The following is an 11,935-nucleotide window of genomic DNA, read 5'->3' as shown; positions in this document are numbered from 1 at the left end:
TACATTCAGTGGGAGGATTTTTATTGCTGAAAAATGAAGTAATAATCCTTCAATTAGTTGTTTATCCTTTGGGGGTCATGGATCCTTTGGTTTTTTTTTTGGAGATGGAGTCTTGCTCTGTCAGCCAGGCTGGAGTGCACTGGCACGAACTCGGCTCACTGCAAATTCCGCCTCCCAGGTTCAAGCAATTCTCCTGCCTCAGCCCCCTGAGTAAGTGAGATCACAGGCGCCTGCCACCACACCCGGCTAATTTTTGTATTTTAGTAGAGATGGGGTTTCACCATGTTGGCCAGGCTGGTCTCGAACTCCTCACCTCAGGTGATCCACCCACTTTGGCCTCCCAAAATGCTGGGATTATAGGCGTGAGCCACCGCGCCAGGCAGATCATGGATCCTTTTGAGACAATGATTAAAGTATGGGTCTTCTCTCCAGAAAAAAAGAAACACAATTGCATCAATAAACAAAACAGCATGAAATTTCAAGGGTTTCTCAGAACCTCTGAAGCCCATGTAAACTGACACCTCTCTTGAATAAGGAATATTATCCTATCCACTGAATAGAATTTTTCTTGCCATACTTCAACAAATAAGTTCACATACAAACTCTTGTATTGTCAACTACCTTTTGTACATAAATCATCACTTACTGAGCACCCACAATGTACCAGCAACATGCCAGATGCCAGAGGCAGAAGAATAAATGCTACTGATTTCAAGGAATACAGAGTCCACTGGGAAAGGCACAAACTAACAAGTATTTATAATAAAATATGTGCAGTAGTAGAAGTATTCATTAGGCAAAATGGAGGTACAAATTTAAGAATTGATCAACTTTTCTTTATCAAAGGTTTGCAAAGAATGAATGAGCATTCTCAAGGATATTATAGGTAGGGGAAGCAGTACCGGCAAAGGGAGGAAGACATCATATAACCTGGCATATACAGGAAATTGTATGAGTTTAACATGGTTAAATTGGAACAGTAATTAACATTGGAAGAGCTGAGACTTTTCCTTCCTTGGGTCAAAGACTAAAAGAACCAATACTGACATATACAATTTTAGCAGTTTGTCTGACAACACAAAGGAAACCACAAAAGAAGATTTCCTCCCAAACACTTCTTTTATTACCCAAACCTACTCTTATTACATACAAAGAAAACATTTTGCCTGTTTTCTTTTGCAACTGTTTGAAGTGCAGTGTTCCATTCAACAGACAAGGTTTAAAATCTACTTATTATTAATACAAACAAGCAGCACATTGTGAATTTAACATTGTCTGATGGCTTTCATTTTGTACTTAGAAGTACTAGAAAGCCTGTACAATTACTACAATAATTCCTCATAAAATTGCCTTGAAAGACTAACTTATAGGTAAAACTACAATTTTAACATTGATTTAGATAGAATGTTGATTTTCAGCCTGTCAATTAACACTCCTAATGCTATCATCTCATGAAAAACATTGTTTTTAATTCAGCTTAACTTTTAAAATATAAGTAAGCACACTGTTACTTTGAAGTTACTGACTTAATTATAATGGAGCATGTGGAACTTTAAAAAACATAGGTGTCTTATACGCCTATGGAAAATGAATACAACCAGTTTTGATAATGCAACCTTGCAAATGTCTTTACTTGTTTGTATATATATATACTTTCTCTTCAAAATGTAATTTGATTAGATTTCTGCCATGCTTATTCTTTTCCCTTAATAACCAATTCATATACATCACAGAACCACATGTATAAACATAAGGTGTTGTTATAAAGTAATAAAACCTGTTTTCTTGTGTGGCTAGAAAAGAAAGAAAATATAAGAGTTTAAAAATTTAAATGTCAACCAACTGAAGTTGAACAAAACAATTTAAGTTTATAAAGCTCTCAGCACAAAGAAGTGCCTGACTTGTTTTTTCTTTTTTTTTTTTTTTCAAATAAAGGAATCTCTTAGATGGCATCCCATTAAACACCATCTAGCTTTGTCAAAATAAAGGTTCTTCAAGAGTAGCTTAAAATATTAAAAAGATGTACTCTTATTACAAGTTACCTAATAAATATGTAGAATATGGTTTCTCTTCAGATTTCTACCAAAGAAAGGAAATTCTTCATATGTGTGACAAAGAAATCCAAAGTGAGCAAGTTTTCTCTATAAAATCCAATGGATCTCAGAGGGAACAGGCAAAAGCATAAACAAAAATGTATGTTAATATATTTTCTTCTCAGGTTTTGTTTTGTTTTCCTCTAAGAGAAGGAATCTTCTTCATGGATTTTTTTTTCCCCCAAGTAGAAAACATTCTTTAAATGAACTTAAACAAAATGCATGGCCAATAAATGAAGGGTTCAAAGATTTTTATGAAGTGGGCTGAAAATAAATGATCCTTGGCATGTATTTGAAGATATCAAACAACTCTGACCACAAAAAAAAGTAAACAACAAATCTACAATAGGTACAAATTATATACATTTATTTTTAATAATTTTAAATAACACTCTTGTATAAATTCTTTCGTATATTCAAATCATACACAAATTTAGAAATGCATGATGAAGCCTAGTACAGCATATGTATGAGACATGTTTTTAAAGTTTGTGTTAGAATTTTAGTGACATAAATACAAGTTTAATGTTTCAGAAACATTCCCTAATTGCTCGGGCTATAATTTAATGTATTATAGAGTGCTTATGCCTAGCATTACAACTTGACTTTAAATCATTTAGCTTTTGGACTTAGATCTGAAGCCCTGGGCTCACTTTCTAGGGCTGCTGCTGCAGTTATTGCATATGCATAAGTAACAAGAAAGATTCCCATATTGCCTTTGAGCAAACATCATTCAACCACTGACATTTTAATGATCCATAACCTTTAGTCCGTTTGATATTATTTGACTTCTTCAGATGTATGAGTGTATTCTTCCTGCCTTTCCCTTTGGCATAGACACTGGCTCAGGGTTAAACAGAAAAATGCACTAACCTTCCCTTACTCCCCCGCACACACCAAATTCATTTAAGCTCCCAAACTCCTTACTATCAAGAAGAGTATAACAGACCAAAGATTCTTTGTGGATGAAGCCAGAAATGCTTTTCTTGCTGTAACAGGTTACGCTGGGTTGCCTTTTACTTCTCTGAACTGTTTGTCAGAGACCTTGCCTTGAGCTGTGGAAATTCAATTCCTACCCACCTAGCCCAAAATATAAGAACCAGGTATGTTCATTTTAAGTGGTGTTACGTTCACCAAGCGTCCTAAAAAGTGTAGGACAAAAGTGAATGATCTAATAACCCTGTTCCAATCAAAGCTGTCAAGAGGATTCTCTACTCCCAAAACAGCACTTAAAGGGCTAAAGATCCTGATGGCACTCAGCTGACCAAAATAAACTAGTAGGTCAGTGAGTATTGCTTTAATGGTCAATTTACCTGGGAATATTGGCGCTAGAGAATAGTGATATAATTTGAGGTGTCTACAAATGTTGTCTAAAAAACCTCTCTCCTCTCATCCCATGTTTCATCTGTTCTCTACTCTTAAAATCTAGATATCACTGGGAAGAGTAATGCACTAGGCCCACAGGACCTTAGTATTAATATAAATGAGCTTTAGTTTTCAAGTGTCATTTTTTTCTCTGTAACTGCAGAAATTCCATTAATAAAAGAACCCTGGGGGACAGAGGGTAGAGGGAGTGAGAGGGGAGTAAGGGAGGACAAGGACATACTTAACACTACCTACGGCACCTAACCATCAGAAATGCATAGGCATTAATGAAGATAAAAGCATCGCTTAATGGCAGTATCTGTAATTTCCAAATAAGATTCACATCAGTGCTATCTTATTTAAAAATAAACACATTTCCAATCCTTACACAAACATTCTCCCAATATTAGGCTTTCTTTTTCTTTTTTCTTTTTTTTTTTTTTTTTTGAGATGGTGTCTTGCTCTGTCGCCCAGGGTGGAGTGAAATGGCACCGTCTCGGCTCACTGTAACTTCTGCCTCCCGGGTTCAAGTGCTTCTCCTGCCTCAGCCTCCCGAGTAGCTGAGACTACAGGCACGCACCACCACACCCAGCTAATTTTTGTATTTTTAGTAGAGACAGGATTTCGCCATGTTGACCAGGCTGGTCTCGAACTCCTGACCTCGTGATCCACCCGCCTCAGCCTACCAAAGTGCTGGGATCACAGGCGTGAGCCACTGCACCTGGCCCAATATTAGGCTTTCTGAAGGACAGATGGCATCCTGCTGCTGGATGCCACAGTTTATGGGGCTCATGCCTTTAGAGGAAAGAACATTGTGCAGTGCATCCCATACTAGTTTCCTAGACTGATTTCAGTGGTAGATCACTTCGTGATTGGTTTATATTTTAAAGCAAATTATTTCCAGAAGCAAAAAGCTGGAGACATTAGAGGATATTATTTAAAACAAATGTTAAGACTTTTTTTCCCATTGAGAAAAATTATAACCATAACCTAGGAGCCATTAACAAATATTTAAAGGTAAACTTCCTTTGTGATTCAATTTTTCAATACTTTTTAAGGCCTGTTTCAAGGAATTTCTACATGGTCAAAATCCTCTTAGATTCCAACAAACCTCCTTTCTCTATTGGTTTAACTTCTGTTTAATAAATGTTCACTTCTCACTACCTTTGATCCTGACCTTTTTGGGGGGTGGGGGGCGGTGTAACTGGGAGAAAGTCGGGTATGCCATTTTGCATAATTTCTTAGAATTGTGCAGTCTGTACACACATATGCAGCAACTGCTAGGGAAAGCAAGTTTTCCCTCCCTGCGTGAAAGATGAGTTCACCTTAATGAAGCACAAAACTGGCAGTTTTGTTTTCTAATCACTAACACTAGCTTCAGATAGTAAATCTTCCTGTGTTCATTTCGCTAAGTGCTTCATGGTTGTATGGCCCTGGATTGCTCCTGATATTTAAAAAAAATAAAAAACATCCACAAGTAGAACTCTTCCTCCTAGCTTTCTTGTGTCCATGGCTAGGCAATTTCTGCATATAGTTGAAAAAACATGTGCTTTAGAGTTAGAAGCCCTGATTCCAAGCCTAATAATGACACACATTGTATAGCCGTGAACAAGACATTTAGCTCCTCTGTGCCTCAGTCTTTTCATCTATAAAATGGGGAGGACAATTACTTCCTCAGGGGGCTATGGTGTGGAAGAGAGGACACACATACGGAAAAGTGCTTTGCAAACTACAAAGGGCTATAGAAAAACTAAATAATTTTCATATAATGTAATATAATGTAACCTCTATTCTTCTGAGCAATGGCCAAATATGCAAAGCACCCTCAGATTACCAGAAGTAGATTATCTGCTTGTACTCCCTCCAGAACATCATCTCCAAACCCTGAGAGCAACTTAGGGGTCTCCTATAAAGGGATGACCAAGTTCTAGTTTTTTCTCTAGGGAAGTTAGGCAAAGGGGTCAGCTTGGATTTCCTAGGTCTAATCTAATAAGTTTTTATTTTTTTTTCTAACCACTTCACAGTTCACTGTTCCTCCTAATAAGTTATATTTGACTTCTGACCACCTTTCCCACCCACCTTGCTTAACCCAAAATGTCAATATCATAATAAATGAGAGCAACAGTAGTTAGCCTCTAGGAAAAAACTGCATCAAAAAGCGAGAACTAACTATACACACCCATCTACAAAGCTACCCACTAACCAGACAAGAAGACGATGGGAGAACTATAGCACTGCAGGGAGATGGCACATACCTCATGGCAAATGAGTGACAGGCTATGTTCACATTTAGGAGATTTTTTATTTGGGGTGAGGGAGAGATTATAAATATTTCACAGGCATGAAAACTACAGATCCCAAGTAATATGATGGCTTTTCTCTTGGAACTAAAATATTTCTATCCTTTGGAAGACTATCTTTTACATTCAAGAAAAACATTTTTTAATGAGGATATGTTTTATATTAATCTATGTAAAATATATAGGGTAGCTAGTGTCTACTTAGATTAATGTTTTTGGAGAATGCATCCTATGTCCCAGCTTAATGATTATTGACTTCAAAATCTATTGCTTGAATCATAGTAAGTCAAAGAGCATGTAACTCTACTTTTAGACTGAGAAAGGAAAGAAAGATTAGAAACATTCGACCTCTTATAAATTTCAGCAATGTCCTCAAGAGGGACTAAAAATGACTGATGCTCACCAGAGTCCCAGCTCTAGCAATATTGCCATCTATTTTACAGTATTTTAAGCAATCCCCATATTTTTCTTTTTACAACACCATTAACTGCTGTACAAATAAATTCCAGATGATAAAATATGACATGATTTTTTTTTACAAATAGATACAAATACAATGTTGACCAGATATGCTACATTAACTATGTACACCTTATTTCTCTAGAGGCAGGAATATTCCTTACTTTTAGACAATTGATCATTTACACTGAGACCCTGAGGAGGACCATCAGCCTCCTGCTCCCCAATGCTGCCTTCCTCCATTAGAAGCTTATCCTGTGCTTTCATCTCATCACTGAGCAAGAATCCTAGGAGGAAAAAACCAAGCCCTTCTGAAGATCTTGGGACTTTTCTATCCCTCTTCTAGAAACTATCAAGATTATTTATTGTGATACAGCCTAGAAACCAGCTTTTCCTCAATGATGTCCTTTTGTATAGTAAAATGAATATAATCCCTGACACTGTTTTTAAAAAAATGTTTCAGGAATGGAGATGAAGTCTTTCAGCAGTCTTTTCCCCCTCCACATCCATCATCTTGTTACCACTGGCTTGGTGAACACTTCCCCAGGAGTCTATCTGGAGGTCAAAGTGGTTTTGGGCTGCACAATGGGGTTTAGCCTTTCCATACTCCCACGTGGTTTAGTACAAAAATATACTTTACTTCAAGTCCTAATGACAATGAACACTTCAGATCTTCATGGGAAAACTAAGAGCAATAGATAGGCTAAGCGCATTACAAATTTGTACCTGAAAATTTCAGATGCACTATTTGCCTTTGCTTTCTCAGCAAACTCTAGCCAGGCTTTGTCTGGCCCAGGGGCTGATGCTTATAAGCACTGTGGTTTAACAATTCAGGAGAATATTTCTAGCTCCTTAGGCTTTGTAGTTATGTATGGGCGTCGTCAGGGTCAGTTGCCCATTGGGAGCCACTTCATTGCCATCATCTTCCAACAATCCCGAAACATCTGCATTGGGAATGCTGTCATGGTAGCTGCTGAAACTGATATTGTCTTCTTTCAGCTCGATGGTCCAAAAGGGGGCATTGAGTTTCCGGTTTTGGTACTCACGGTACATATATACAGCCCCCACAAATCCCATTAGCAGCACCACAACAATGATGATGACTGTCAAAATGATGATGTTAAACTGGGTCCATGATACATCAGCTAAAGCTGAAGTGCTGTTTTCAGAAGTGCTTACTGAAAAGACAGTCTGCAGGGTTGTAGGGGTAAAAGTACTATTTATAACAGGGGTGGGCACTGATGTGGTCAAAGAGGCATTGGAAACCAAAATGGTAGAACCTTCAGGTGTTGGAACAATAACTTCTGAAAATAAAAACAGAGAATGAAATGTAAAAGACAAAATTATCTAGTTTTGAGAAACAATAAAAGAAATGCACATGGGAGTGAATGTTGATGTAGGATGTTGACATGATATTCTGCTTTAAGATAATGCAAGTTAAAAATAATTTTTAAAGAAATATAGTGATAAGGGTAAGAATCAGGGTCTATAAAGCTAGATTATTACATCTATGGCTGTTTTCCAATATGTATAATATCTACATTAAAATCTTTGAGTCGGGTGTGGTGGCTCACACCTGTAATCCCAGCACTTTAGGAGGCCGAGGCGGATGGATCACGAGTTCAGGAGTTCAAGACCAGCCTGGCCAAGATGGTGAAACTCTGTCTCTACTGAAAATACAAAAATTAGCTGGGCGTGGTGGCGGGCACCTGTAATCCCAGCTATTCAAGAGGCTGAGGCAGAGAATTTTTTGAACCCGGGAGGCGGAGGTTGCAGTGAGCTGAGATTGTGCCACTGCACTCCAGCCTGGGTGGCAGAGCAAGACTCTGTCTCAAAAAAAAAAAAAAAAAAAATTGGGAAAATTCCAGTGGAGTTGTCCATTCTTACTCTTAGATAAAATCATACAAATTCCTGCAAAGGCAGTAAATTTGTCACTACTGAGTTCTAAATCACATAGTTAAAAGTGACAGGGGTATATGGCAATCATTTGAACAAAAATAAGTCTAACAAGTCTGATGGCATTTCATAAAGGTAAAATAATTATCTGCAAAGGAGGTGTAGGCAAAACTGTACCTCGAGTTATGTCTGAAAAACAAATTTTAAATGTCCGAGGCTGACGTCAGCCAAGAGAGAAAACAGCTTTCCTTAATTCCATGTGTAGGAATTCTTCCTTTGTGTAGATTACAACTACTTTATAATTTAGGTACTATACTTTGTATGTCTAATGGCAGCATAGTTTGGTGGAAGGACTAAAGGCTTTGGAATCAAATAGAAATGTGTGGCTATAGATAAGTAAATTTTTTTAAAGCTCAATTTCCTTATCTGTAGAATGTGAATAACATCAACTTTGCAGAGTTCTTGGGAAGGATTAAATGAAATAATGTACCACACGCATTATCACATTTAATGCTTGGCATATAGCAGGTACTCAATAAAATTATTACTATTATTATTATAATTCTTCACCACAAAAGCCATATCAACTTATTCTAAAAAGAGGCAAAGTTTGTACATATTACTTAATAGCTAATAAGAAAAACCATCAGTCCTGTCAGTTAAGTATGGACAAAGTGTGCCTCCCAAGTAGGTAACAGAATTGAGTACTGGGATCTCTAGCTAGTAATAGGGTTCAATCTGAATCTTTTTGTCTTAATTACAACAGTATCAAGATATCAAGAAAATGGCAGAAAGATGGCACTTGCCACAGACCAACTGCTCATCAGCCTCGTGTTCACAATGTTAGAATATCAAAGAGTGGTTTGTAGAACAGCATGGTCCAATCTCTCTGTGACCTATTAAACCCTCAATATCCCTAACTTATCCTGAATTTATAATCATTAATTTTTAAAATTAATCTTTACTGAGCTTTCCAGTAAGAAATATTTTGCCATGTGAATAAGTTTGCTCTTAAAAATCAAAAGGAATATTATTATTTCCTCCTTTGTACGTGGGGGAAACTTAGGCCCAAAGTTAGGACAGATGCTAGAATGAACTCCAGCTTCTCAGCTAGAACTTCTAACCAGATTAGATGTCCCTACTTCAAAAGACCTTTGATGATCCCTCAAAGTGATGAGAATAAAGGAAGCAAAGAATAAAAGAAATGATAGGATTCTTAAATTATTAACATAAAAATAAAAATAGATGAAGAGAAAAATGTGAGAACATTTTGTCTCACTCTCGCAACGACTTTGTCTTGGTCCTCAAATTTCTGGAGTTGACTGTGGAGTGTCAGAAGAGCAGCAGGAATGGAAAGAAACCTCTTTAGGCAAATATCTATCAAAATCTATTTCCAAAAACTCCTCTGGTAGGGTTGGAAGGTTTTACAAAGCCTTCCATTTTTCACTGCTGAAATTTTCACTGCTAGGTTTAGATATTAAATTTACAATCACTTAGGTGAAGTTTTACCTTTCTTGATGCAATTTCCCTCGAGGTCTTGAACATAACCTTCTAGGCAGTTCTCACACCAAAACCCAGTGGTGTTATGGAGGCAGTTGATGCACTCACCACTCTCAGGCTTACAAATCTTTGGAGTTTTAACTGGGTCCACATGGCCGTGACATTGGCACTTTCTACAGATGCTGTCAAAATTGTAATAACCATTTTCACATTTATTGCAGTTCGGGCCCATGTAACCATCTTTACACTGGTCACATTCAGGTTCCAATTCACTCGATTCTAAAAGAGAGAATGCCAGAATAGTTTAGTACAGTCGGAAGCTACAATTAAAAATGCAAAACAACAACTAGTCCTTAGAAAGATTTATAACCCCAGAACTTTGGAGGCCAAGTGGAAGGATTGCTTGAGCCCAGGAGTTTGAGACCAGCCTGGGCAACATAGTGAGACCCTGTCTCTAATTTTAAAAAAAAGTTTTATAAACCTTCCCTACTGTCTCCTCTCTACAGACATATAATAATCTCTATTAATTAATTAAACTAAGAATCTATAATCTATTTACTAATTTTCCAGCTTATTGTAGGAATGATGGGGCCATTCAGAGAACCTATTCAGGTAGAGAGCAAAACAAATAGGCTTACAAAAGAAGTCTGACTGATTATGATGAGTTGGCACTCTCATAACTGTGTTATTCCCTTCTTTTTATAGATGACAGATTGGATAAAATATTGTTTTAACAAAAACTTCCTCCATCCCTCTCATACTTAAATGTTGGTACTCTGCAGACTTCTACTCTTAGTTTCTTTCTCTTCTCTGCTCATTTTCCATGGGTGGACTCATCCACTGACATCATCAACAATTCCAACATGTGTATCTCTAGTCTATATCTCTGTCCTAAATTCCAAACTATATACTAACTTCCTGTACACCTGGATCCACAAACAGCTCAAACTTAACATGTACAACACTGTCCTCAGTATCTTCCCTTCCTGAGTCCTGTCTTCCTCCAATGTTCCCTATATCTCAGTGAATGGTACCAACATCTACCCACTTGCATAAGCCAAAACACTGAGAATCATCTCTCAATCCTCCTTCTCCCTGTGTCCCTTCTAAGCAGTTATCAATTCATATCAATTGTACCTGATTAAAGTCTTTCCAATCCACAGATGTCTCTTTTCATTCCCACTGGAGTGATCTTAGATTAAGCCTTCATCATTTCTCACCTAAATTATTGTAGCTACTTCCTCATGGTTCTTTTTATCACAATGCACCCCTACATTCACTTTGAACTTCAAAGTAAATAAGAACATGTTACTTCTCTAGAGAAATCTCTTCAATGGCTCCCTGACTCCTTCAGGATTAAGTGAAAATGTAATAGAATTTTTAGTACCTTTCATAATCTGACCTCTGCCTACTTCTCTCAACTTTTCTCTCTTCACTTCACACTCCACCACCCCCTAAGGTTCAGGCACATTAAATGGCTTAAGAGAACTCCCAAAAACTGCCTGCTTTCTTTTCTCTGAGATTTTGTACATACTGCTTTCTCTGCATGGGACATCCTCTTGTCTCTCTATTTCTAGTTCAGTTAGCAAATTCAATCTGTAGAAATTAACTCAGATATTATTTCTTCTCAGAAGCACAAAAGTTTTCCTTGATTTCCTCAGTTTGGGATAGGGTTAGTCTATGCTTAACTGTAACACATGTCATTTGAAATTGTAATTACCTAATTACTTGTGTGTCTCTCCCATTAAACTATGAGCTACTTGACATTTTTCTGTCTTTATTGCTAATGTTTAGCACAGTGCCTAAAACACAGCATGTGTTCAATATATATATACTGAGTAATTTCACCTTAGGCAGTAGGAACATAACAACTCATACCTATCTGCTTCTTTTTAATTCTTCATAGGATTTCAATTCTGGATTCTTCATTATATTTAATAAATAATTTTTAATAATGAACAAATCATCTTTTAAATCTGCTAGATAGATCTTTTCTTAGAATTTACTATTATAATTACACTAAGAGGATCACTCTGTTATCTAAACACAGACTAATGTTATTATAGCAGGAATACTTTACAGTGGTCATAGAACTTGTGGCAATGAATCATATTTCTGATGCTCTTTATGAAAAATAAATTCCTTTCATCTTTCACTTTTACTTTTTAAAATGGCTTTTGATATAATTTATATACTGTAACATTCATTAAAAGCATACAATTCAATGGTTTGTATATTCCCAGAGTGTGCAATTGATAAAGAATTCTAACTTACCACTTACAATCCTAGTTGGTAGTGTGACCTCAAGTAAGTTACTAAACT

General features: G+C 36.9%; 1 protein-coding gene across 2 annotated transcripts in view; it reads right to left on the bottom strand.

Annotated features, from left to right (window-relative positions):
• Positions 1–2,436: 2,436 nt before the first annotated feature.
• The window catches only part of MEGF9 (multiple EGF like domains 9), a 113,218-nt gene continuing 103,719 nt past the window's right edge, over positions 2,437–11,935 (bottom strand). For both annotated transcript variants that reach the window (XM_005580930.5, XM_045373740.3), the window contains 2 exons: positions 9,623–9,892; positions 2,437–7,521 (listed from right to left, as the gene is read on the bottom strand). In XM_005580930.5, the coding sequence (XP_005580987.2) occupies positions 7,070–7,521; positions 9,623–9,892 (722 nt within the window). In that variant the 3' untranslated portion in view covers positions 2,437–7,069. The remainder of the gene's footprint in view (positions 7,522–9,622; positions 9,893–11,935) is intronic.

This window comes from Macaca fascicularis, chromosome 15, assembly GCF_037993035.2.
Source record: "Macaca fascicularis isolate 582-1 chromosome 15, T2T-MFA8v1.1".
In the NCBI taxonomy this organism is placed as follows: Eukaryota; Metazoa; Chordata; class Mammalia; order Primates; family Cercopithecidae; genus Macaca; species Macaca fascicularis.
Note: the sequence above shows the minus strand (reverse complement) of the source record. Positions and strands in the feature narration are given on the sequence as shown.